This window comes from Ostrea edulis, chromosome 9 (assembly GCF_947568905.1).
Source record: "Ostrea edulis chromosome 9, xbOstEdul1.1, whole genome shotgun sequence".
Lineage (NCBI taxonomy): Eukaryota > Metazoa > Mollusca > Bivalvia > Ostreida > Ostreidae > Ostrea > Ostrea edulis.
The window spans coordinates 16,938,126-16,965,327 of record NC_079172.1 but is presented as its reverse complement, the minus strand read 5'-3'; the positions used below and the strand labels follow the sequence as shown (position 1 = coordinate 16,965,327).

General features: G+C 35.8%; 1 protein-coding gene across 4 annotated transcripts in view; it reads right to left on the bottom strand.

Moving 5' to 3' along the window:
- The window catches only part of LOC125658681 (uncharacterized), a 59,998-nt gene that overhangs the window by 16,858 nt on the left and 15,938 nt on the right, over positions 1-27,202 (bottom strand). For all 4 annotated transcript variants that reach the window (XM_056148653.1, XM_056148654.1, XM_056148656.1 and 1 more), the window contains exons 3-14: positions 26,039-26,530; positions 23,639-23,788; positions 19,014-19,505; positions 18,734-18,931; positions 17,206-17,700; positions 16,874-17,020; positions 14,536-15,039; positions 12,177-12,431; positions 11,780-12,028; positions 7,595-7,692; positions 2,582-3,763; positions 1,042-1,075 (exon numbers count right to left, since the gene is read on the bottom strand). In XM_056148653.1, coding sequence (XP_056004628.1) covers positions 1,042-1,075; positions 2,582-3,763; positions 7,595-7,692; positions 11,780-12,028; positions 12,177-12,431; positions 14,536-15,039; positions 16,874-17,020; positions 17,206-17,700; positions 18,734-18,931; positions 19,014-19,505; positions 23,639-23,788; positions 26,039-26,530 — 4,296 coding nt within the window. The remainder of the gene's footprint in view (positions 1-1,041; positions 1,076-2,581; positions 3,764-7,594; positions 7,693-11,779; positions 12,029-12,176; positions 12,432-14,535; positions 15,040-16,873; positions 17,021-17,205; positions 17,701-18,733; positions 18,932-19,013; positions 19,506-23,638; positions 23,789-26,038; positions 26,531-27,202) is intronic.

The window sequence follows — 27,202 nt, the reverse complement described above, 5'->3', positions numbered from 1 at the left end:
GTACAAATGCTGCAGGCAAATGATTCGTCTGTTAGGTGAAATTTGAGGCATTCGTGAGCATAGCTATACTGTTCAAATGAAGTTTTTGAAGACAGAGCCCTGTAACCCCGATCTTCGATAGTGGCACAACAATACAAACACACTTTCATGGGCTCCGACATTACTGCTGACCCTAAGAGTCAATCGTAACAACTCGGCTATTTCCGTAGCTGCAAATGAACGTATGTGAACCCACGTCATCAGTCTGTTGCCATGTGTACACAAATGTAATTATGACGTTACAATATGAAAAGCGTTTTCAAATGTATCTAAGATATCGCACACATTTAACGTATTCTACCACTATCATTTTCCACTTATATGTTTTGTATTAAAGTGAATAAGACGTTAAAGACACCAAAAACTGGATCTGTGGTTAAAATCTAAATAACACATTATACAGGGATTCGGTTTTGGCCTTTTAACCTCACCCACAGGTGCGCCTCTGGCGAAGAAATCCATCGATTTGATGCAGTTCTTGCGCTGATCCACGTCCGAGTCTTCTTACCGGTTACTAAACTGGTACGCTGTTGATCTCGCTTCTTTCGTGTGTAGCACCAATCAGCGGGGAACCAATTCAACTGGTTACAGAAAAGGACAAGCGCGTGATACAATCGGCTTAGAGTTTCGGGAATATTTACGGCGATTCCCATTGGTCCTCGATAGGTCACGTAAGGTCATACATTTTAATGAGTTGTGCAAAAATATCGGTGTTGTGTCTCACGGGAGGTAAAAGAAGTGCGACCGACCGTGGGTTTCCGACGATGAAACAAAGACGGAAGAGTTACAATATAGTCTTACATGTATGAAAGCAACTGGTTGGTGTAGAATTCACAGCAGGAAGAAAAAAATATAATTATGTAAATGCACCGCAATGACGGACATACAGAAGGGTTAACTCGAGAATAAAAGATTCGTAACGTTTCAACGCAGTGTGTCAAAGTGATTTTTTAACAGCATCACAATTACATTGTACTGAATAATTTGAAACCCAATTCATACCTTTTGCTTGAAATGTGTCTTGTACTTTGATTTCCTTTAAAAAAAAGGGGGAAAAAATGAGAATAAGTGAAAATAAAAAATACAGTGTATGAAATATTATTGTTCGTGGCATTTCACGAGAAATAAATACATGTACACACTTCATCTGTCGCTCAGTTGTCGTCCTTTAATTGTCATGTTTAGTTTTTGTGCAAAACAAGAAATGTTCTGCATGCAGAAGATTGAAGTTATTCCGTCCAATCGACATAGATAACTTTTTCAGAATGAACATTGAATACACTTAACTCGGTCGGGACATTTGAATTTCTCCCGATGATGAATATCATTATTTGATTAATTTCAAAATACTTTTTTCTCATTACTTCTTTAAGTCATTCATAAAAGGTGAAGATAACGAACCGTGATCAATCTCATAACTCATATACGGAATTTAAAGTCAACTTTTTAATGCCAGGTTTACCATCAAAGCGGCAAACTTCATTATTTTCTTCAAGTTTTGCATCCTACTGCTATAGATTTTAGAGAACAATATTTTCGAACTAAATGGCTTTTTCTTCCTTGTTTTCATTTTATTTTATTCTTCATTTATCTACTATCTATAAGAACAACATAACTTTCATGCGAATGGAAAATTCCTGATCATATCGACGTTTCTTTTTTTCCTTTTTTTTTTATTTTTTTTTTTACAAAAACGTCTGAACTCTTTTGTTCTATTTGTTCTGTTTCACGAATTTATAACGTGTCGTGTGATTGGTCCGCGAATAATCCCGAAACCATTCGGATGATCCTGAGACTAAACAATGTCTTTGCAAACCAATCACACGGCGCGTACAACAAATTCGTACTCTGTGACCTCTGTTTTGGCTGCCGGTGGAAGAAATAAAGCCCTGTCCGATCAATGCACGCACGATTGTGTCAAAAAAAAGGAGATGAGATGGGTTTTAAGTTGAAGAGACTTGTAGTATGACATCTCTGACCTGTCGCTTGCCAAAATTCTTTAGGTAACACTGTAATTACTTGGAAAATGTGCCCCGAAACGGGGACCCCCTGATTGTTTACAAATTTTTGTTTCATACCTTGTGTATTTTATTATACCGGTAGAAGGCCAATCTCTAAAGCTTACAAAAAGCGTGAAACGATTACAGAAATAGAAAGAGGAATGAGATAGACCGGAAATTCACACATTTCAGAGAAATCATTGCCACCAAAAAGGGGGGGGGGGTTAGTAATATCCATACTTCAGGTGTCTGTGGTAATCAACACAAGACAAATATGTATAATTACCGTTTGTTTAGTAATGTAATTTTCGTCCGAATTGTATTTTGGCTTTTTAATGTATTATTCATTTTTGTAAATATTCATTCCTCTTCCTTAGTTAGGAACAGGTTGTTCTGATTTCACAATTGATATTGGACATGTCGATATTCATTCTTTGATATATCCAACACAATTGGATGAAGAGAGTGATTTTTTCTCTCTCTCTCTCTCTCTCTCTCTCTCTCTCTCTCTCTCTCTCTCTCTCCGTATGTGTGTTAAATACCGGATTCCACCACTGTAAAAATTTTACGGGTTCCACTGAATGGCCAGTGAGAAAATTGTGGAGCGGGCATTTCTTTCCTTTCAGATCTTTCATCTGTTTTTCGGTGATGAAGGTGTTGTTTAAATCAACGCCGAAATCTGCTGTTGTGCAACTGTATCCCGTTTTGTATTCAAGAGAGTCATGAAAGGTTCCTGCCAGAATTTGTATTGTATTTTCTAACTTCTCTCTCAATCTGATAATTGTTGGTTTATCTAAAGGATTTTCCTCACAATAAATTTGCAATTGAATGTACCTCTGACTCACTGCAATGATTATGCAATGCTCATCTACCTTAAATATTGCAACATTTTTGTAAAAACATTTGTGATTGTCCAATACAGGATTCCATTTGAGCGAAGAAAGGCAAGCAACGATAAGTCGGTAATACACAAATACTGGCACCATGGCAAACTCAAAGTACAAAACCGATGTTTTCATATCATCTTCCAGTCCCGCAAGGATTCCAAGAAGTTGGGAAGGAAAATCGCGCTTGTTCATCGATGGTACAAAATGCATGTCTTTGTGGCCTTGTACAAGTAATCCAAGTTTTTCCATGTACGATAGAATTACAGATTTGTATTCAACAAAGTCTTTCAAACAGGTATAACGCCAAATGCGATTAAGTAAGTCATCGTTGAGCTCTCCTGTTTCATGGAAGTCATTCAGTTCCTTTGGTGTTCTAACAGCCTCCATATGGTTCGCATCCGTGATTATGTGTTTGAACGCGTCAACAAACCACTGAATATCAAGGATGAAAAATTCTCGTAGTTTATCCTCATCGAAGTGTAGAATCATGCCTATTTCGTGGTAAAATAAGAGCATACTTCTGATTTGCTTGTCGATGTACTTCACTGTTGGTTGTGCTTGTTTGAGCTGTTTTATTGACATGATTTTGTGGGTATCTTTCCGCCTGGCGATGAATCTCGAGAACCAAACCCATGATTTGGGAATTTGTTCTCCCCATGATGGTTGTTCCACAATTGAATTAACTATGCATTGCTCTAAATCAGTCAAATGTTCAAGAACACTTGTTTGATCTGAAGGAAGGCAGATCGGAAAAAATCTACTGATTGACAAATGTTCGTTTAATTCCTGATCTTCCGGAAGCATTTTCCATATCCTATTGTAAAGCTCTCCTTTTCTCTACAATGTAAAATAAAATCTATGAGTATTATAACGATGACATACATATTAGATCATTCTTATTCTGCTTTTTGCTGGATTTGAATCAGACTCATGATCTCTGGTCAACTCGCACCCTGACTGACCCGTACCCAGGTCAACTCGAACCCAATATGTCAATTCGTAACCAAAAGACAACAGTCAACCCGTAACCAAAAATCTAGTTACTAGTTGATTCATGCTTTTGATCTATAAAAAATAAGTTCATAGCAAAATTCAGCAAAACTGGTATCATCTATTTTTATGTAACCGAGCAGCAAGGAAAGTCTTGATTCGGCTTTATATTGTTTATTTTTGTAGAAATGTATAAGCATAAGACATTGACCTATAAGCAAAACAAATAAGAATTGTATTAGACAAATTGTACAAGTTCATAATTTAGATAAACTGTTGACAATAAGTTACCAATAATGCAGCACACATTTATAATAGAAAAATATGTTCTGTAAGAAATAGACCTTTGAACTTGCAAACAAATTCTGAAAATATACTTAGACAACTTTAAATGCAAAAATACAATAAAGTATAAACGTTGCAATTAAGAATAAGAGTCATATACAAAAATAATGTAGTTAGGTAAGACCTAAGTAAATATGATTATTACGTACCACAAGATGCACCTGATTGAAGATGGACAGCTAGATCTTCGAAGTAAAATGTACACTGCTCTGATTTATTCAGTTTGAATGATAACTTATAGTTTAAGGTGAATCATGACTACTGGGTAATACTTAATGACGAATGAGATTTAGCGTTACAAAAATATCAATTCAATTCAATGCGCATAAGGAAAACAACTCAATCCCATGCGCAGTAGAAGTCCTACTCAATCCGAAATTTACCTAACTTTTCAAAAACATAATCAAACGAAAAATAAATAAATATATTAGAAATGAATAAGCATAGATTTGTACTACCATATGTATGTAAACCTCATTACAGTATTTTCACATCTTCGAATAATCCTGTTATCAATCATATCTTTGTACTTGACCTTTGTATTAGGGAAAGGGCTTACATAGGCTATACCTGTTGCACGATCCTATTGAGTTTCTTAATGAAATGTTTAAACAAACTCATGTTTTCGATGGATAGAAGTCAAGTCGTATTCTTGGTAAATTTCGAGATACACCCTCTCCACCTTGTTTCTGGTTTGAGGGTAGATCGAAGTCAAGTCATACCCCAGGCCTACATATTAAATAATTTCAATCCCTTTAAGAACAAAAGATACATGTACATAGCAAATAAATTGATTTTATGTTATATGAACTGTACATGGGTCACTAATTAGAAGGGATCCCTCTAGAGCTGAAAATTATCACTATAATAAGGTATAATTACGAAAATTCAAAACTATGCACTTTTACTTGTACAAAATAATGAAATATCTAAGTGACATATAACTTATTATAAATTATTTTATAAAACACAGGAGTGTCGCACCATGGTAAAGGATGAGGAATGACCATAATTCTGCTTTACTGTAGGTTCTCATTCGGCATTAAGACAATAATTGAAGTATCTAGTAATCGTTTTGAATTTTAGTCCGTTGCATAATATAGAAATAAACAAACAAATAATTTCTAATTCCTTATTACTATGCGCATATAATTGAATATCGCTTTAAGGAGGGGGAGTCAACCCATAACCAGATTTTTTGTTACGAGTTGACTTTTGCCTTTTGGTTACTACATGTAGCTGATCTATTGGGTTCGAGTTGACCTGGGTACGAGTCTGTCATAGTACGAGTTAACTTGATTTCCAGATTTACCCCTACATGTAGGAGTACTTAAATGTTAATATGAGTTTATCTATGGTCATTGTTATCTACCTGGAATTTACCTGGCCAAGAGATCATACTGTTGTGTATAGTTTTGATACATGTACATGTATATACTCAGGAAGTGTCACAGGGTTGTCTGCAAAGTTTCTGTGGTCAACGTATTTGTGATATCCCTAAGGCCAAATCAACTTAAATAGTAGATTATCATCTAGGGTCACTAAAAATAATGGGGCTGGTGGGAGGATTTTATTTTTTAATTTTTACTTTCTGAAAAAAATATGAATGACAAACGAGTTTTTCTCAACAGAAGAGCATCATTTAATGCCAGATGGATATCAGTCTATGCTTATTTCACAGACGAATTCAAGGTTAAGCTTTAATTTCAAACACAAAAACATGCAAAATTTCTTCAACATATGAAGAACATTAATCCCTTCCTTTCATTTACAACCGTAAAAACGTGGGAAATTAAGAAATCCATATCTATTTTCTTCACGTGGCTTTTCACGTTGCTATACCGGAAATGTAAATAAGAAGTGTAAATACCGGAGTCGGAAATGAGAATTTTCCGGAAATTGCAAGTCTCGCAAAATAAAAAAAATTCGGGGCGGGCCGATTTTTAGGGGCGGGCGGGGATGATAATCTATCAGTTAAGTTGAATTGGCCTTACAGGAACTGACACAGTCTACACCAACCTCTATATCTCTCTCTCTCATTCACTCACTCACTCACTCACTCAATGAATACTTTCTTTTTATGCTCCCGAGATCGAAGATCGGTGGCATATTGTTTTTGTCCTGTCTGTCATTTTGTCAGAAACTTTGACCTTCCTAATAATTTTTGAACAGTAAGTGCAAGAGCTTTGATAATTCACATGAGTATTCCTTGTGACAAGACTTTTCTGTGGGTATTGAACCTTTTGACCTTGACAATTGACCTTCTTTTAACAAAAATTGACATTGGTCATAACTTCTAAATGGTAAATATTAGAGCTTTCATACTGGAAGTTATTTTAATTTTGCGGTGCTAAAAGTTAGCGATTTTTCATATTGGTCTAATTCCGGTGGTTTTATTTTCGAGGAATTCAAATTTTATAACTGTTCAAAACGTATTGAGTCACACCTGCAAAATGATTGCGGTTGTTTTAATTTTGCAGAAAAATCCCCGACGGCGAACATTGCGAAATTAAAACCACCGCAATAATTTCCCCATTTACAGTATTGCACATGAGCATTTCTTGTGACAAGATCTTTCTACTGGTACCAAGATATTTGTCCTTGTGACCTTGGCCATCTTTGGAATTGGCCATTATCGGGGGCATTTGTGTTTCACAAACACATTTTGATATAACTATAAAGATATCATTGATAGAAATTATTTGTAGAAGTTACATGTTTGAAATTGAGATGCAAATTATTGTTTTATTTCCAATAGTGTAATTTATAATACATGTACATACATATAGACGAGAAAAAAACATTCAAGAATAAATCGCATTGTTCAGGGCATTTTTAAAAAAAATTGAATTATTAGAAAATAGCAGTTCTGTACAGGCCATCAAAACCCTGGTATACTGGTCTTCCTCAAGATTTAAAGAATGTTCGTTATTGTTATCAAAACACCTTCCTCAGGTAGCTGCAGACCACAGTGTTTGCTAGAGTCTATCCTATTCTCATGGCTCAAATTTTGAGAAAAAGCATATGGTGATAGGCGCATGCGCAGAGATAGCGAAATCTAGACGGAACTTTTTTCTCTTGTTGAGTTGAGGTGTAATAGACAGGGAATACCATAGATGATTTAGAGGTAAGTACCACATGTTTGCTAGTACAACCTGCATAATAGTTTTGGGAGCTAAATTTCTAAATTTGTAATGTTATAAAAAGGTTCATTTTCAACTGTAATATTCAAGACAACATTATCATTGAGGATAGTTTCATATTGAGTTTTAGCTTGAGTTCAATATACATGTACTTGTACGTGTCTCACAAAACAATGTGTACCAAACCTACCAGGGATTTGTAGTTTTCACAGTGCGTTGCAACGATGATGACTGGTGTTTTATTTCCACAGTATATACGCACGGACTGTAACCAAAACACAAAGTAGTCTGGAATTAGAAAAATAAGGAAACACATGTTAAGGTAATTCCATCCTTCTAGAATTATAGGTTCAGTCTTAAATTTGATTGTTGATTTTTCAAATAATATATATTAATAACAAACAAAAATGATAGAATACGTATGTTGCGGTATTTATATTTTTTATCATTAGCACACACATACATGTACTTGTATCAACGTCAGAAAATTGCAATTTTCCTTATATAGCATTATCAAAATTTCCCCAAAACTGGTTGAAACGATGTAATAGTATTCATTTTAAATCGACGCAAGCTACTGTGGTGTCTTTTATTTCTAGTTCACAGAGATATATCGAATCGACATATGAATGAAAGTTATTGTTAATAGACAAAACGTCGTCGATATATCTAAATGTCGAATTGAAGGCCACAGCAAGAGATGTTTTCTTCTCACGTAGAAGTTTTTGAATAAATTCTGCTTCATATGAATATATAAACAGGTCAGTTAACAAAGGACCACAATTCGTGCCGATGGGAATTCCAACAGACTGTTGAAGACCTGATCACCAAAGACCATGAAGATATTGTCAATGAGGAACTCTAGCATATTTCTTATTTCAACTTCAGAGTACTTGTGTGTGGAATCAGAGTGGTGTTTAACAAAGTAATTTTTGGACGACTGATCACTAGATATGGATATTCCGTTTTCCATTTTTGTTGAAGCTGTCTATGACGTCAAAAAGTCTAGTCTTTAATTTATCGTGAGGACTGGTCGTGTGAAGTGTTGAAAAGTCATAGGATTTGATGTTATTGATTTGGGAAAAGTTTTGAGATTTCAAGTTTACTAAAAGTACTTTAGAATTTTTTAGAATCCACATTTGCTTAACACAACTTCTGGCATATATTGTCGCACAGTAAGTTTGAATTTTCTCCTTCACAGCTGTTAATATTTTCGTGAGGAGCAAATATAGGGACTTGGTAGAGCACTTACTGGATCCAGCAATGTATCTTTGTATGTAAGGGTTTTATATAGTTTAGGAATCCAGTATAGGTACGGTAATTTATATTCATTCGACCCATTGACTGTGATATTAAATATGTCTAAAACTGAAGCATGGTTTTGAAGAATTTCATCTTTTGTAAAGGCAGTTGGAGTATAAGTACGATTACCAAAAGTGGAATTAATGCCAAGTTCGTTTAAAATACAGTTGTAATAATGAGCCTTACAAACAAAGACAATGTTGTTACAAGCTCTGTCAGTTTAAACCAAAACATATTCCTCATGTAACCTATCTAATTCTTTTATCACTTCTGGTTTACTAAACACAGAAGGATAGATGGTACGTACGTTTGTTTTAATGTAAAACTTATACGGTACCAATTTTGATGCACCAGATGCGCATTTCGACAAATAATGTCTCTTCAGTGATGCTCAACCGAAATGTTTGAAATCCGAAATAACAATAAACTTGCTAGAGCTATTATAGGGAAAGACAGAGTGCCTATATGTCTAATGTGGGATTTTGATATTCCTCTTATGTTTTTAACCCATTCTGACAATGTATCAAGTTCTTCTTTTTCATATTTAGCCCATCTTCTGGCATAATCTTCGACAGACTTCATAATAGAGATGGAGTTCTGTCGCCAATTAAAAGACCAAGGTTCTCTGTATTCAGGACCTTTTAGAATAAGTGATTTAAGGTCCTCATTTTCAACTATATCAACATCACCAGTAATGATATGTCCAGCTGGACTATATTTGAAAGAAGATGAAGAAAACGTTGGTGGATTACTTATAAGATAGTCTATATCTAGGCACTGCAAAGTTTGCTTATAATTAAAAGGTTTAGATGCAATAGTAGAAGTACAGTTGTAGAAAATACAGGGTGTAGACTTGAACTTGAAATAAGTTGGAATACACGACTGAATCCTTTTATGACGAAGAATGTTGTTTATGTTGACGGCATCTATTCCTTTGTTTGTAAATTTGAGCTTAAGGAACTGACGGCATGATTTGGAAGGGATATCATCCACTACCCGTGCTGGTTTAAAGAACCTGTGATTGGCAACATCCATAATCATAAGAGTTCAGTCTATATTCAGGTGTTGAAAACTCCAAGTATAGACTAGCTGTGATCTATTCAAATAACGTATGTAAAACGCTCAATGGAACAGAGTAAAGTTTTGTACGGCTATGATGTGTACCTAATTGTCTGTTGACGTAAGGTAAAAGTGAATCAAACGTGACATCATTTATCTTTTATATGAACGATGTCCATGGCTGTGTTTCCGTCTTTGGGTATTGGGAAAGAGTCCCATTACATTAACGTTATTTCCTTGTGGACTAGTCCAGAATATATATATTTCCATTGCTTGCTCTCATTTCTCTCGCCGAAAACATCCTATCCAATGTTTGGTTTTAATTTCAATATATCGTCTTGTGTAAATGGTTGAACAGTCTAGAAGAAGCTGGTTTGGTACCACAGGTAGTCAGGTCCAGCCATATTTGGGGTGGAAATGTATATTCATATACATTAAAGTGAATTTCTCCATGTTTTATGTTAAATATTTTAAGTAGTTTTAGTGATTTTCTACCAGAGATGTATATTTGATGAATACATGCATGTAAAAATATGCAGTAATATTATCAATCTTTTTATATGAATTCTATCAATTATTGGAAACAAAAGGGTTACAAAAATGGGTACCTGTAAAGTGCGAAACGAAATCGAAACGAAACGAAACGAAATCTACCGAAACGAAACGAAACCTACCGAAACCCAACGAAACGAAACGAAACCTACCAAAACGAAACGAAACAGATTGTATAACCGAACTCTTTTAATTATAATAATTAAAAATGGTATCTTAGGCCCCTGTGAAAGTTACAATATATAAATAAAATTCGCCTCCCCTTTGATGTAGGCTTTCGGCTTGACTGTTAAAAAGTTTTAAAAGTTGGAAAGGGGAGGGGGGGGGGGTAAGCACAAAGTACATATCCGTAGTTGATTAAATGACATGTACAATTAGTTTCGGATCCATAAATTTCAGAACCGAGGGTTACAGTCTCAGAGATCTGGGGAAACACACTATACGAGGGGTGGGGTCGCCGACGTTGGATCCGCCTTTGGGCATAGATACATTGTTTGAAGAAGCTGGTGTCTGAGAAAATTGAAAGCAGGAAGAGCTCTTAACCTCTTATTATATCTCTAACTGCTGAGGTGCGAGTACTTTCAATAATGGAAAAACTCTATACATTTGGGCAATCTCTACCCAGAGTTATCGTTGTAGCGTAGCGTAATACGCCCTCTGGTGAGAGATTGACATTTGGGGTGTTGCTAAGACGGGGAATTGAAAACGGGACGGAAAACGGAATTTTTTTAATGCAATAATATTAGGAGGAGGTCGGCATTTTGTAAACTGAAAAGGCTTATGAACAAGGGAATTTTAAACAGAAATCACAAAGAGAACGGGAGGACATATTCAGAATCCACCGTTTGATATACTACATACAAATACACAATATCCACATGTATACATATATTTGTCTTTAGAACAAAAATACTGTAACATGTATTTATGCCCCAAAGCGGATCCAACGCCGACGACCCCATCCTTCGCTTAGTGTGTTTCCCCAGACCTCTGACCTGTGAGACTGTAACCTCCCGTTCTGAAATTTATGGATCCGAAGCTAATTGCACATGGTATTTATGTGCTTTGTGCTTACCCCCCCCCCCCTTTCCAACTTTTAAAACTTTGTATCAGTCAAGCCGAAAGCCTACATCAAAGGGGAGGCGAATTTTATTTATATGTGTAAACTTTAACAGGGGCCTGAGATACCATTTTTAATTATTATAATTAAAAGAGTTTGATTATACAATCTGTTTCGTTTCGTTTCGGTGGGTTTCGTTTCGTTTCAGTGGGTTTCGTTTCGTTTCGGTGGGTTTCGTTTCGGTAGATTTCGTTTCGTTTCGGTAGATTTCGTTTCGTTTCGATTTCGTTTCGCACTTTACAGGTACCCTAAAAAAATGAGTACAGATCCATAAATAATCAAACATCTGGAACAAGTCGTGAATTCAGAAGTTTTACATAAATTTTTGATCAGATAAATTACCTTTGTACTTCCAGTTTGCAAACATTGTTCGTCTTTGATCGCAAACATTAAAGTCAACAATGTTCTCGAATTCCTTTGAAAAGTCGACCACGATGATACAGACTGATCTCTTGCCAAAGTACACTTGATGACAGGCATAATAAGCGCATTGTCCTCCAAAATCAAGAAAACTCAGTAATTTCTTCCCTTGTATTGCGGAGAGAGAGTCCTTGTAGAATTTAAGGGGATCCTTTAAATCGGAATATCTCTCTAAAAGTAAATTAGGTTTATCTTTATTTAACGATTATATAATACTTGAAATGAAATATTGATATGATAACGTGCATCTCAATTGTAGGTAAAGCAAATCGACCAATTTTATAAATTGTATTCATAAATTTGCATACTGCATGCATACTTTTCATTTTCTTGACATTTTCATCAACTTCAAAAGTGTAGTGGTGAATTTCCAAGCCAATTGTTGTTTGGACTTCATTCAATTCGTCTATGTTTGCTCCTTGTAACCTTTTAAGGAGAGTGGTTTTTCCAGCTCCAGCACATCCGACAATCATTCCCCTGGCATTGTATACTCTCTGGTTGCCAGTGTTGGATATCGCAACAAAATCACATCTCGCTTCAAAGCTCGAGTCGAGGATCTCCTTTGGTATATGCACTACAAAAATATTGGTATTTGATGCTTCTTCATTCAGTTTACCTTACATACTATACGATCTAATCTAACTGCCCTTTTACTGGTGTTTTTGTATTTGCTTTATAAAATATTCTATATTTCGCGGTAAATGGATTATGGTGTTACACAATATTAAGACTTACATAATGATATCTAATTTTGCTTAACAATATGTTTTAATTATGTTTCCCACACGAAGTCTACTTTGTTTCTTATTATTAACAGAGGATATTTCTGTTTTCGAACTGTTTCTTATCATGAAGGCCTTCCATACTGGTTTTTAATAGATATTTTCATTATTATGGTATGCTTTATCCAGGTATGTTTACTTCTCCTAGGCACCTGATCCCACCTCTGGTGTGTCCAGGGGTCCGTGTTTGCCCAACTATCTATTTTGTATTTTGTATTGCTTATAGGAGTTATGAGATTGATCACTGTTCGTTATCTTCACCTTTCATTATGGTAAATGTATTTTCTTTATTTAAAATTTTTGTGACTACTGATTTTTTAAAGATGATAGATATTCACTTTGACTTTAACTCAATGGGTACTTTTCCGACTATTATTTTATCTCTTATTACGTAAAATATTGCTTTTATTCGATTTTAGAAGGTCAAATTTTCCCCGAGTGTTCGAATTCTCGGAAGCTTTTCAAGATGTCAACTTGAAAAGAGCGATTGCAGAGCTGAGCTCCTAAATGTTCCGAATCGCATTCTCTATTAAATACAAAAAGCACCGCAGCTCAGTAGAGCTCGAAGAAGCGCCATATTTGTGCCTTATATTTTAGAGAGTAAACGTATCTATATACTACTTCCTGTCGTCACCAGAAAAATTAATGTACTTTGTTATATTTTGTAAACGTTGAATGTACTTTGTTATATTTTGTAAATGCTGAATGGTACTTGAGTAAAATATACATGTACATAGTTTTTCAATCGTACTCCGTATGTTTGTACGCGTGCACATGCTTGGGACATTCCAATTTTTTTTTCTTTTCTCCTGTTCTTCTAGAAAATATTCAAATTACGAAACTTGTTTGAATGATAGACGACTGTTTGTACATATCTAATATTAGTCTGACATTTTTGTCCGTCAACTCCTGTCATCACTAGAGGACGAAAGACCGTCCTTGTTTCTTACAAGTAACAAGCTCCTAAATATTATTTTGCTGCGGCACTTTTTTTCGGAAGTGTATAAGGAAACCAAACAACGCATGCACGTGAATCGTGTATTGAAGGTGCCATTCTTTGAAGGACCATAATCGTTTTGTTTTTCATCAAAACCATTTGCAATTTATGTTGTAAATGTATCTTGGTGCGCCATACTGTCCGCTGTGGTCAATATTATTTGGCTTTACGTGCATGCACGTGTGCTGAATTCTGATTGGACGATTTTAAAATCACCATAACTTTCTAATAAATAATAGAAACAATATGAAATTTATGCTGTATATGATACGAATGCCAGTTGAATGTTGTACTAAATTGCTGAGTCTTTTTCATGTACGGATGAATGCATGTGTTGTTTTCATTTAATTTTGGGGTACTGAAATGGCCATAATTCTCAAATAAAAGAATTTTTCACAGCAGGATTAAGATATAAACACCTAATAAATGGTACAAATAAAAAGTGCAAAATCAGTGTTACGTGCATTATAATATTCAATATTTTTATATATACCACTTTTAGATGTCAATGAATGTTTTGAAATGTATGTTGCAGGTATGTCTTTGGGCTCTCTGCTGATTAATGTCTTCAAAAGCACTTACACTTACGCTCTAGTACACGTGTTTATTTTGATTGGAAAATACCTAATAACTTGTAATTTCTAGTGAATAATGGAATGACACTAATATCATATTAACATCATACTAATCGAACAAAGATTATTGGTTTTGCTGAAGGACACTGCATGCACATGTATTCAAAAGAAATATAGCATAGAAAGGAAAGCTACATTTTAAAAAAATATATATGAAAACACACACACACACACACACACACACACACACACACACACACACAGTGACACACACACACATATATTACAAACACAAAGTCCTAACGGTATTTCAAATGCACTTACGTAAGGTTATAACTTTTCCTTGAAATATTGGATCTGATATCATACAATGTATGATGGCTTCAACATTCAGTTCCCTTATATACGTGTCCGCCAAGCTGTCAGGAATATAAAGACATTTCTCTTTTCGTTTTTTCCTGTAGTGCCACAACCTTCCATATTCGCTTAGACACGTGATGTGTGCTGTTTCTATGAAAAACTTCAGATCTTCCTCAGTTCTCAAGTATTCTTCAACAAACACAAACATTGCAAAGTGTTGATTTTCTGGAGAACTGAACCTCATCAGATCTTCCTTCACTTCTAGAAAGTTCCATATAATGCTGTCTGGCCTAGATAGTATGTCATCAAACTGTCCTTCTTGCACGCTTGCATCATCATTAACATGATGAGCAATTTTCAAAAGCTGTTGTCTCCATGTGAAGCCTTTCGTATTTGCAGTGTAACATTCAGCAAAGAGAATCGAAAACAGGATGCATTTTTCAATATCACTGAAGCATGGTTTTTCATCTGCAGATGTAGAAACATACTTAAGCATAAATATATGAAACTATATACAAGAGGCCAATGCGCTACTGACTCACCTTGGTCCTGCTTATTTTCAGAAGATTTTGAAAAGGTTTTCGCCTCTTTTTGACCCCATATTATGACTGCACCCTAGCCCTACGGGGGCACAACATAACCGAATTTGAATCCACACAACGTTGGCATGCTTCAATATCAATATTACAAACATGGCCTTGCTGTTCTAGAGAAGGTTTGACCCCCGATTCTAGCTCCACCATAACCCCATATAACATCTTAAAATATGATTAAGCATGACAAGCGGTTCTTTAAAAGAAAAGGCCCATCGACCACATTACTCACCAGAGTCACTCTGACCTTGTTGTTCAGATTTTCACAAACGTGAATCTGCAATACCTGGGGAAGCGTAAATATTGATATCTTTAATCATAACCCTGTTGTTCTTAAGAGATTTTTGCTGTATATAATGGGGGGGGGGGGGGGGGATCTACCCACGGAAGCTAATCTAAGAATTCCACAAACTTCAATCTACACTACGTCAGGAATCTTTCGTGTCAAATTCAACTTTTTGGCCTAGTGGTTCTTAAGAAAAAAATTAAATGACCCCATATCCCATTTTACATTTCTTGATTATACCACCTTCCTTTGAAGAGAGCTCAACCCTTCAATAGAACAAACTTGAATTCCCTTTCCCCTAAGAATGATTTGATCCAAGTATGATTGAAATTGGCCCAGTGCTTCTGAAGAAATCGAAAATTTTAAAAGTTTAGGGACGAACAGATGGGCTTGGTTAAGCTAACAATGATATATATTACAAATTCAAAATGTGATCCCTATCCCCCGGGACAAAGATTCAAACAAGCTTGAATTTGCACTACCTGAGGATGAATTCATACTTATCATGCATAACATTGTTCTTGAGAAGATTTTCAATTTCCCCATATATTCCCAAGTAATACGTTGTATTTTTATTGTAGCCCAAACCTACCACCACAGCATTGATTTGAGACTTTAATCTGCACTACTTTGGGATGCCTTCATATTGAGATGACTTATGCTGGTCCTGCTACTCTTTGGAATAAGATTTTAGACTAAATTATCTTTTAAATTCGTAAATAAAACTTTGATTCACTATTGATTCCCTCACTCCCCACCTCCCCTGAGGCCCAAACATACGTGCATCTGCATTGCCTGAAGATGCTTGATATGACTAATATGACATTTGAAAGTTTTCCCCTACATACCGAATTTGAATCTGCACGTCCTAAGGATACTTGCAATATTACTATGACTAATGTTGGCCCCGTTGCTCTTGAGAACAAGATCTTAAACTACCTGAGCATACTTGTATATCAATATATTAAATCAAGGTCCTGCTTTTCTTGAATATTTTGAAAGATGTTCTACTATATATCCTCATGTGAAAATGATCCCCTATTTTGGCCCCACCCAACCCAAGCAGACTATGCTTTTAAAAATTCTAAATGTACACTCATATAGGAGATTTCACACAAGTTTTGTCTTTTGGTCTTGAAAATATTTTTAATAGATGACATCACATTTTCACAATTGCTTAATCATCTTCCCCTTTGAAATGGGTGTGACCATCTGTTTGAGCAATTTTGAATCCCATTTACCCAAGGTTGCTTATGGCAGGTGTGGTTAATATTGGCCGATTGGTTATGGAGAAGAAGTGGAAAATGTCAGGTTTATAAACGATCGGACAGAAAGATGCCATAGGTGATCAGAAAAGTTCACTAGAGCTGGTGAGCTACTAATAACACATAGAAAGGAACACACACAGCCTACAAGAACTCACCTTTAGGAAGATTCGAACTCCCAATTGTAAAAGAGCTGTACCGATATTTCAGTCTCTCGCAATCAGAATGAGTGCCCCTTTCTTCTAAAAATCCAATGAAACGTGTTCTCTCCTCTCTGTGTATCACTGATCCCATAGGTATGTGAACTATTAATTAATATTTGTACCAATTACAACAATTATTATACAAAATCGCACAATAATTAAGAAGCGGAAAACACTTGTATCAATGGTTAACATGCATTCTGGTGTGGTGCAAATAATTACAAATACTCATTGTAACATCTGCATGCTATAATGCATATTTCTAAAAATAATCTAACAATACTCACGGATTTGTAAACACATATTTTGAAAGACTTTCTCTTCGATCATTACATGCGACAACGCATAAAAGTTGAGTTTTTTTATGTAGCTTTCAGCAAAATCGTCGGGGAAAAATACACATTTTTCCAAAACATGTTTGCGATAATGCCAGAGTCGCCCGTACTTTCGTAAAGTTAAAACATCAGCCTTGTTCAAGAAGAATAAAAGATCTTCATCATCATGCAGTCCCACCAAGGTAAAAGAATGTAAAACATCATCAGGATTTGCACAGAGTGAAAATAGATCCTCGTTCTGTTGGACAGCCTCAGGGTAGAAGTGTGCCAAGTACCGAAGATCCAATACCAGTTCCTCTTTGTGCTTAATTGCAATATGACACTTGCTTCTGACTGCGTTTAGGAGATGCACCCAGTCATCTTTTTTCTCGTTGATAGACATGTCTTTTGAGAGTAACAAACAGAACAGCACAGATTTATGATTTGACTGCATCATTTGAAACTTGTCTGCGAAAATAAAATCATAAAAATATTGCCAACATATTGTAAGTAGACTGTCGTTAAGGCGAATTTGACAGGCTTCTAAAAGAGTGATCTGTAGGAGTTTATTTGTAAACAAAGGATCTCACTGATCACACAAACAGGGTTCAAGGTAACGTAGGTACTCCCGGACTCAGCAAGCGTACCTAGAGACGGTGACACGTTCCTTGAAATTGATTAAGGCAACATTGATGTATTATATCGACGGGGACAACTGTTTGTTTACCATTACATGTATTTATAAGGCAATTTAGCGTTTTGTTTCTAAACATCGATTCCATCTGACATGAAAAAATTGATGAAAATATCAAAATAAAATTACATTGATATTAATGTCACACTTCTAAAATATTTCGGTCATATCGAGGCAGCACATTCTAGGGCCTTATCTACTTGATGTCCGTTAAATTAAGTATTTTTCACTCTCATTTTTCATTATGATGTCACAAAATTAGTAACATTTTACATTTTCTTTGAATATTGTTAAAAGAATTTTTAAAAACTCGTCATTTTTTTTTTTAAAATAGCAATCATAGAATGTATGCACCGGGCAAAATTATTTTCTTACATAGTGAACACTGGGATATTATGTTGATATATCTTAATTTTATCGTGCACCACAAAAAGTGGTCTCTGTTGTTTAACATATTGAGTGGTTTCGGCTTCTCCATCGTAAACTTCCCATATATATATATATATATATATATATATATATATATATATATTTATATGGCGGTGTTTCGTGGTCACCTGCTTATGTCTGTGTCTCTCAAATAATTCGTTGCTTTTAAGAGCTTGTTCTGTGTATAATTAATTTTTATATCGAGGAAGGCTGCTGACAAACAAGTTGATGTAACAGGGATCTAACATTGACATTGTAATTTCCATACAAATATGTTGTTTCTATTCTAACGAACGTTGCACTAAGTAGATTAGAAAGATGATTTTCATTTAATCATATTTCCAAAATAATAATTGCATATTAGAATATTTTTTTTACCTGAAAGTAATTCTGACAGCCCTCCACATATGAATCCAATGTAATCATATGTCAATGTTGTCTCTTGCATTCTGTCTGTACTAGTTTCTTTACATTTTGCGTATTCCTTGCGTATCAGCTCCCGTCTTTGTTTTGTGTATCTGACACAAGCAATTCTAATGCTGATATCTTCATGAAGGAGACTTGGTGGACATTTCACTGAAGATAGATTTTAAAAAAATTATTACTTTTCAATTAATCATACTATATGTACATGTATATAATGAGTGAAATTGCTTACAGTGGATTCTCATTTCCTCTCTAAATGTTGGATCATCTGTCATGCAATGGCATATTGCTTCCATGCTAAGTTTCTGTAGGTAAATTTTGTTCATATGTACTGGAATATGAAAACAAAATTCGCCATCTTTTCTTATGTAATGCCACAATCTTCCAAATTCTCTGAGAGAAGGACCAGATGTGAATCTTATGTAAGCTTCTAGATTCTCATCTGTTTTTATATATGTCAAAAACAAACAACAAATAATGTCGGGATATTCAAATGGGGGACATATCGCGACGGCATCATATTCCTCCTTCACATAAGCCTTCTCCAATAACTTCTTCAATGCGTCAGTTGCGCTGACACTTGTAATATATTCGAGTTGGAAAACTTCGCTCGCAATTGTTTGAACTCCTCCAAAATCTTTGTTGATCTGGTTGAAGTCAGACATCACCATGCAGCAAAGAAAAACTTTTTCATCTTCCGAGAGGCTTTGTAATTTTTTCAATTCTAAAACGAAAAATACATGTAATTGTATTAGTAAAGATGTTTTATTTGTTTATCATTCGAGTTATAGTTAATGGATATTCATGAAGATGTTCAAATGTGTGAGCTGTGTAATGTAATTGAGGTATCCTCTTTGGGGAATTGATGTTGAAATCTCTTATGACCAAACCAAAGCAGTATCATGAAATATAGTGTACATGCAAGGTGAAGATAACGAACAGTGATCAATCTCATAACTCCTATAAGCAATACAAAATAGATAGTTGGGCAAACACGGACCCCTGGACACACTAGAGGTGTGATCAGGTGCCTAGGAGGAGTAAGTATCCCCTGTTGACCGGTCACACCCGCCGTGAGCCCCATATCCTGATCAGGTAAACGGAGTTATCCATAGTCAAAATCAGTGTGCCAAAAACGGCTTAACAATCGGTATGAAACACGTCAGACAGTATTTGACCCAATGCGAGGTTGTATTGACGAACTAGATCGTTATAACGACCATAGAATTTGCGAAATGCTGACTTCAATCGAGACTGTTGAAATCCCTGTACCATCAACTTGTTTGTCAGTAGCTTGCCTCGATTTAAAAACTGACTATACGCAGAACAAGCTCTTGCGTATTTAATCATGCTACATAAATATGGGTGTTGGCGATGGAGAAGCTGAAATCATCCCGTTTGTCATGCAGTTGAGTTGTCAGTCGGCAGTTAATGTCTACTTTCAATAGAATATCTAAGTATGAAGTAAGAGTGGACGACTCTGTGGTTTATTTTAGCTCGAATTCACAGGGATCTATCGAATCGACATATGAATGAAAGTTATCATTGTTAATAGACAAAACGTCATCGATGTATCTAAATGTCGAATTTTCTTCTCACGTGGAGGTTTTTGAATAAATTCTGCTTCATATGAATATAAAAACAAGTCAGCTAACAAAGAAGCACAACTCGTGCCGATGGGAATTCAAACAGACTGTTGGAAGACCTGATCACCAAAGACCACGAAGATATTGTCAATGAGGAACTCTAGCATATTTTTTACTTCAACTTCAGAGTACTTGTGTGTGGAATCAGAGTGGTGTTTCACAAAGTAAGTTTTTGGATGACTGATCACTAGATATGAATATTTCCGTTTTCCATTTTTGTGGATGAAGCAACTGTCTATGATGTCAAAAAGTCTAGTCTTTGATTTATCGTGCGGAATGGTCGTGTATGGTGTTGAAAAGTTAAAAGTTTTTTATGTTATTGATTTGGGAAAAGTTTTGTGATTTCAAGTTTACTAAAAGTTCTTTAGCATTTTTTAGAATCCACATTTGATTAACACCACTCCTGGCATATGTAGTCGCACAGTAAGTTTGAAGTTTCTCCTTCACAGCTGTTAATATTTTCGTGAGGATTAAAGATATGGACTTGGTAGAGCACTTACTGGATCCAGCAAAGTATCTTTGTTTGTAAGGGTTTTTATGTAGTTTAGGGATCCAGTATAGGTACGGTAACTCATATTCATTCGACCCATTGACTGGGATATTAAATGTGTCTGATACTGAAGCATGGTTTTGAAGAATTTCATCTTTTGAAAGGGCAATTGGAGTATAAGTACGATGATCAAAAGTGGAATTAATGCCAAGTTCGTTTAAAATATAGTTGTAATAATGAGCTTTACAAAGACAATGTTGTTACTAGCTTTGTCCGCTGGAACCAAAACATATTCCTCATTTAACATATCAAATTCTTTGATCACTTCTGGTTTACTAAACACAGTAGGATAAGTGGTACGTGTTTTTGTTTTGATGTGTATAATACAAGATTTTATTATTTCTCTTATGCAAGGTGAAGATAACGAACAGTGATCAATCTCATAACTCCTACAAGCAATACAAAATAGATAGTTGGGCAAACACGGATCCCTGGACACACCAGAGGTGGGATCAGGTGCCTAGGAGGAGTAAGCATCCCCTGTTGACCGGTCACACCCGCCGTGAACCCCATATCCTGATCAGGTAAACGGAGTTATCCGCAGTCAAAATCAGTGTGCCAAGAACGGCTTAACAATCGGTATGAAACACGGCAGACAGCATTTGACCCAATGCGAGGTTGTATTGACGAACTAGATCGTTATAACGACCATAGAATTTGCGAAATGCTGACTTCAATCGAGACTGTTGAAATCCCTGTACCATCAACTTGTTTGTCAGTAGCTTAACTCGATTTAAAAACTGACTATACGCAGAACAAGCTCTTGCATATCGAATCAGTTGAGATATATAAACACCATATGCAGGTGATAATGGAATATTGCTACATAAATGTGGGAAGATGACGATGGAGAAGCTGAAATCATCCCGTTTGTCATACAGTTGAGTTGTTAGTTTGCCGTTAATGTCTACTTTCAATAAAATATCTAAGTATGAAGCAGAAGTGGACGACTCTGTGGTGTCCTTTATTTCGAGCTCACAGGGATATATCAAATCGACATATGAATGAAAGCTATCATTGTTAATAGACAAAACGTCATCGATATATCTAAAAGTCGAATTGAAGGTCACAGCGAGAGATTTTTTTCTTCTCACGTAGAAGTTTTTGAATAAATTCTGCTTCATGTGAATATAAAAACAGGTCAGCTAACAAAGGAGCACAATTCGTGCCCATGGGAATTCCAACAGACTGTTGGCAGACCTGATCACCAAAGACCACGAAGATAATCAATTCTGACAAGGTATCAAGTTTTTCTTTTTCATATTTAGCCCATCATATGGAATAACCTTCCTTCGAGAAGAATTCAAAACGGAGATGAAATTCTCTTGCCAATTGTCACTGTATTCTTGTAAGAAAGCAGCACCGTTTCAAAAATCACTAGCATCAACAGTAAACTTAAATAGCTTAGATAAATTTGTAGCTGAAAGAATTCGACTACTCATGAGGACATATTTAGTTTTACAAAATGATTCGCCACAGTCCTTTGTCCATTGGAATTTAACGCTTTTTTGCGAGTGGTTGGTATGTGGACTGTTAAAGAAAATTTAAAGAACATTTACTGTAAAAAGCAGTTATGTCTAAAAATCTCATGAACTCTTTCTTATTTGTAGGAATCGGGAATTTTGTGATAGCCTACAGTTTATCCATGATAGGTGTAACGTAACCTTGACCTACTTTATGACCTAAATATTCTACAGTAACATAAAAAAGTCACTCATCGCAAGGTTAAGTTTCATTTTGCCAGAATGTCGATGAACGCACGCATGATTTGGAGATGTTCCTCCCATGTGTCGCTGTAAATGATAGCATCGTCAATATAGGCTTCATATCCTTGACGGTCATGAAGAAGAGAGTGAATCAAATTCTGAAGGTCGCTGAAGCATTTTTCATACCAAACGGCATCACTTTGTATTGAAAGAGGCCATCGGGAGTCACAAATACAGAAATTTTGTTGGCTGTTTCAGTCAATGGCACATACTAGTAAACAAATTTACTTTAAAAAATCCGCATTTTCGATTTTATCAATACAGTCATCAATTCTAGGAATCGGAATTTATTTTTCTGAAGTCGGTACACATTCGGTAGGTACCATTAGGTTTTGGTACTAGAATGCAAGGTGAGCTATAGTCGCTTTTCCTTAGTACAAAAATGTCATTGTCCAGCATTTACTGCACTTTTGTTCTTAAGTACTGTAATATTAATGGAGTCAAATGACAAGGATGCTGCTTGATGGATAAAGTGTCTTCCACTCTAACATCATGACAAGCAGCATTGGTCTTTTTTGGAACATCCATGAAGATCGAAAGATAATAAGCCACGAGACGTAGAACTTGTTCTTTCTGGTGAATACTCAAATGTCCAAGTTTGGAATCAAAATTTGCAAGGATTAATCTTAATTGGTTTTAATTAATTGATTTTCTCGTTTCACATGATTGAGATATTTTCACATTTCCACATCCAAATAATTGTCTTTGCAAACCAAGGTTTAAATGGACCTCGTGTTTTATCTGGATAACTTTCAATGAAAAAGAAGAGTTCAGTCTTTAATATTACCAAAACTGTTAAGAATAATGTACAGACGGTGGTTTATAAAATGTATTACGTATGCTTTGGCGTATCGAAGGTAACTTCCTCCTGTACATTCCAGATATAAATACTTACTTGTCTCGTCATCTAACTGCCCCATCAAACTAAATGCATTGTAGAGGTGTCTGATATTGTCGATGGCGTCCACGTTACGATACCTCACAAACTCCATAAAACTTTTTCTCACGCTCAAATCACTTTTCAGAAGCTCCCGTGGAATTTGCACTGGAAGTTTGTGAAAAGACTTCTTATTTTCTTGTATCCATACGAGTATCAATCAAAGTAGATGCAAATACACATACATGTAACAGAAACGCAAGAATAACTTTGTTTAAGATTTGCATCATTATGAATGATTTGATCGACAGTAATACTGCAGACAGGGTTATTTTCGCCCCGTGTTATTTTCGCTTTTCTACACTTGCTGCTGAGTATGCCCCGTTTTAAATTTGCACAGACACAGTTGTATTAAATGAGGGATAAAACAGTCCATGACTCTAGTAAGAGGAATTGACAGATTCATTTCATCACGCAAATACCTTAGGTAAAATTTCTTTAAAAATGGAAATACCTCATATTTGAAGTGATATTACAAGTGTAAAAATCTATGTACAATAATTTTAGGGTGCATGTCAAATGTAGCTGAGTGCTTAATAAAAATGTTGATATACAACATGTAGGTATCACCATGATTCCTAGCATATAGATGGGTGCAAAGACGAAACTAAGACACGTGGTCAGTTGCTGAAAAAATTCAAGTGAAAACATGCATGGTCTAGCAAAAGGTCTGTAGCTGAGAGGGAAGGTGGATAGCCCCATATGAAAGGTAGATTTTTTAGAAGGGCAGACAGGATTCTTGAATGTGCACAATGTCTAAATCCCCATGATTGGTACTATGATGGTGTGATGGTGGTGCGGATTAGCCCAAATAAGAGAAAATCGAAGCAAGAAAGGGACACCTGCTCAGAGCATGTTTTGTGCACCAGCACCAGTATGTGTAGACGAAATGTAATTTAGGATCATAATTTATTAACTACACCAATATGAAATAAAAGCATTGACATAAAAGGGAAATATGATTTTTCATTAGTCTGTCATAATCTGAATTTGATGTATATCCCCTACTCACATATTTCAGAACCAAAAATCCCGTGGGGACCACGGTTAGAATAGGTCCTCAGTACCCCTTACTTGTCGTAAGAGGCGACCAAATGGGGCGGTCCTTCGGATGAGACCGTAAAAACCGAGGCCCCGTGTCACAGCAGGTGTGGCACGATAAAGATCCCTCCCTGCTCAAAGGCCATAAGCGCCGAGCATAGGCCTAAATTTGAAGCCCTTCACCGGTCTTAGTGACGTCTCCATATGGGTGACATATTCTCGAGTGGGACGTTAAACAATATTCAATCAATCAATCAATCAGAACCAAAAAATGTCCCCTGCCACCTAATGTAAAATAAAATTAATGTTGTACTCAATTATTCTCAGCGTGGTATCCTCCATCACCAGCCCCCAACAAAGGCAGCGGTTTAACTACAGAACCTGACGTGTAAATCTGCATTAAACATTGATATACTGAAACGCTGAATTCTGATATTACAAATTTAGCGCACACATGGAAAAAGTCATCATCCGAAACCCACGGTTGATTACGCGTCGCTCCTCTCTCCATCACCTGTGGGTCCATTCATTCCTAATCTCTCGTTCCCATGAATAATTAAAGAGGCAATTTGATTGGGCGCTCATAGTACACCCTGAGCGAATTCGTCCAATCAACAAGACGCTTTTAGCCCAATTTCGGTATACAAATGTTGTGATCGCAGAGTTAAGTTAATAGACTATGCCACCTTTAAAAACAGAAGAGTTCCGTTACTATACCGCATACTTTAATTGGACGATGTTTTAAAATATTTATTCATGAGAACGAGTTACATCTATTCCAGAAAATCAATTTTTCGCAACTGTACTGCAAATTTGCAGCAACTGTGTACCACAGGGCTTATCTTTAGGGTTATTGATAAATGACCTTTTCCCTCCTTGTATAGCATGAAAGCGGTAATTGAAAAAAGATGATAAAGCATGAATTATCAATTCTTATCACCTGAGATGCAATATATATCGTATATTTCTAATATAGCTTACAGAATATATAAATAGAAAATTATTGTAGGTTATACTCACTCGATGAAACTTGTTATGATATTTTTCACCATGTCCAATTTTCAGTGATTTATGCTTATATTTGGAAAAATCTCAATTCACTTGCTGATTATAAACTTTTTGAAAATTTCGTATATTCTATATAATGTTCATAGTATATATTATTGAAATTTTGACATGTTATTGCATCTGTTATTTTTTTTATATGAAACCTAAAATAAATAAAATTTAAAACTTAAAAAAAAGCACACAAAAAAGGAATTGTACAATATATTCATGTACAGAGATCTTTATCTTACATAACAATTTTACACTTACGTTTTAATCCGACATGAGCATGGCTATTTTCGTCCTTCAACGTCAAACTGTCTATGACCTCTATCTCCAGACGGTCTAGTAGCAGTCTATCTTCATTATAAACACAGAAACAACTTTCCCCAGGTTCTCTCGTGTATCCCTGTGTTCTGGCGTACCTTTTCAGGATAGCTTTGCTCATATTTGACAAAACAAATTCAAAGCATCCATTTTTCAAGTAACAAACACGAACAAAATGGAATGTGATGAATTCTTCTATTTCGTCATTCAAACTCCACAAAGTAGAGATTTCACGGATAAGCGTCTTCATTGTAGGTGCCTGGAGAATGTCCAGATTTTCCTTTTTTGAGGAATGTTTTATGTTGAAAAGTTTACCTCTTATGTAGTTTACCGTGTCGCACCAATCTGGCTTCTGTAAATCGATTTCCCCGTCATCAGAACAGAGAAAGCAGAATAATATGGATCGTTGTTCTTCAGAAAGAGTGTCCAGGTTAACTATAAAAAAAAAAGGAAGTTATGATGCTGGATAAAATAAAGGACAAACAGGCCTAGGCATATGCAATATTTGCACCCGTTATAATTCCATTGGAATGTGAATTGTACACTTACTACCAGGTTAAGCTTTAACCACTTTACAAAGGAAATGCTTGAAATATACGACCATACATGTAGCTAAAGAAGTATCATAAATTAAGTATAGATGCTGTCCCTCCAGGTATGGTGTCACTTTTGTTCGGATACGATGGTCAAGGTTTTCAATCGCCGGTTTCCACAGAATCGACTGTGACTCGTCCACATTGCATTAACACTTCTTTAGCATAAAATCAAACACGCATTTTAAAAAAGATGTAATATTATTTAATTGTGATTTCCCGGACCTGCGCAGAGTTACTGATAAGTTGATGATATAGGGGTTTCAACAGTCTCGTTTATGTTAGCGTTTTGCAATTCTTAGGTCGTTATTATGATCTTATTTGCTGTCATTAGGTCACACAGCCGGAGCATAAAACTTTGACAGGCTAACTTTTGATCAAAGTCTCACATTTTTAAAAGGAACATATAGTGAAAAGGTGGGACTCGGTTTAAAAGTGAGCTTGTCTAAGCTTTATGGCACTGGATCCAGATACACATACCACCTCTGGCATGTCCAGGGGTCCGTGTTTGCTC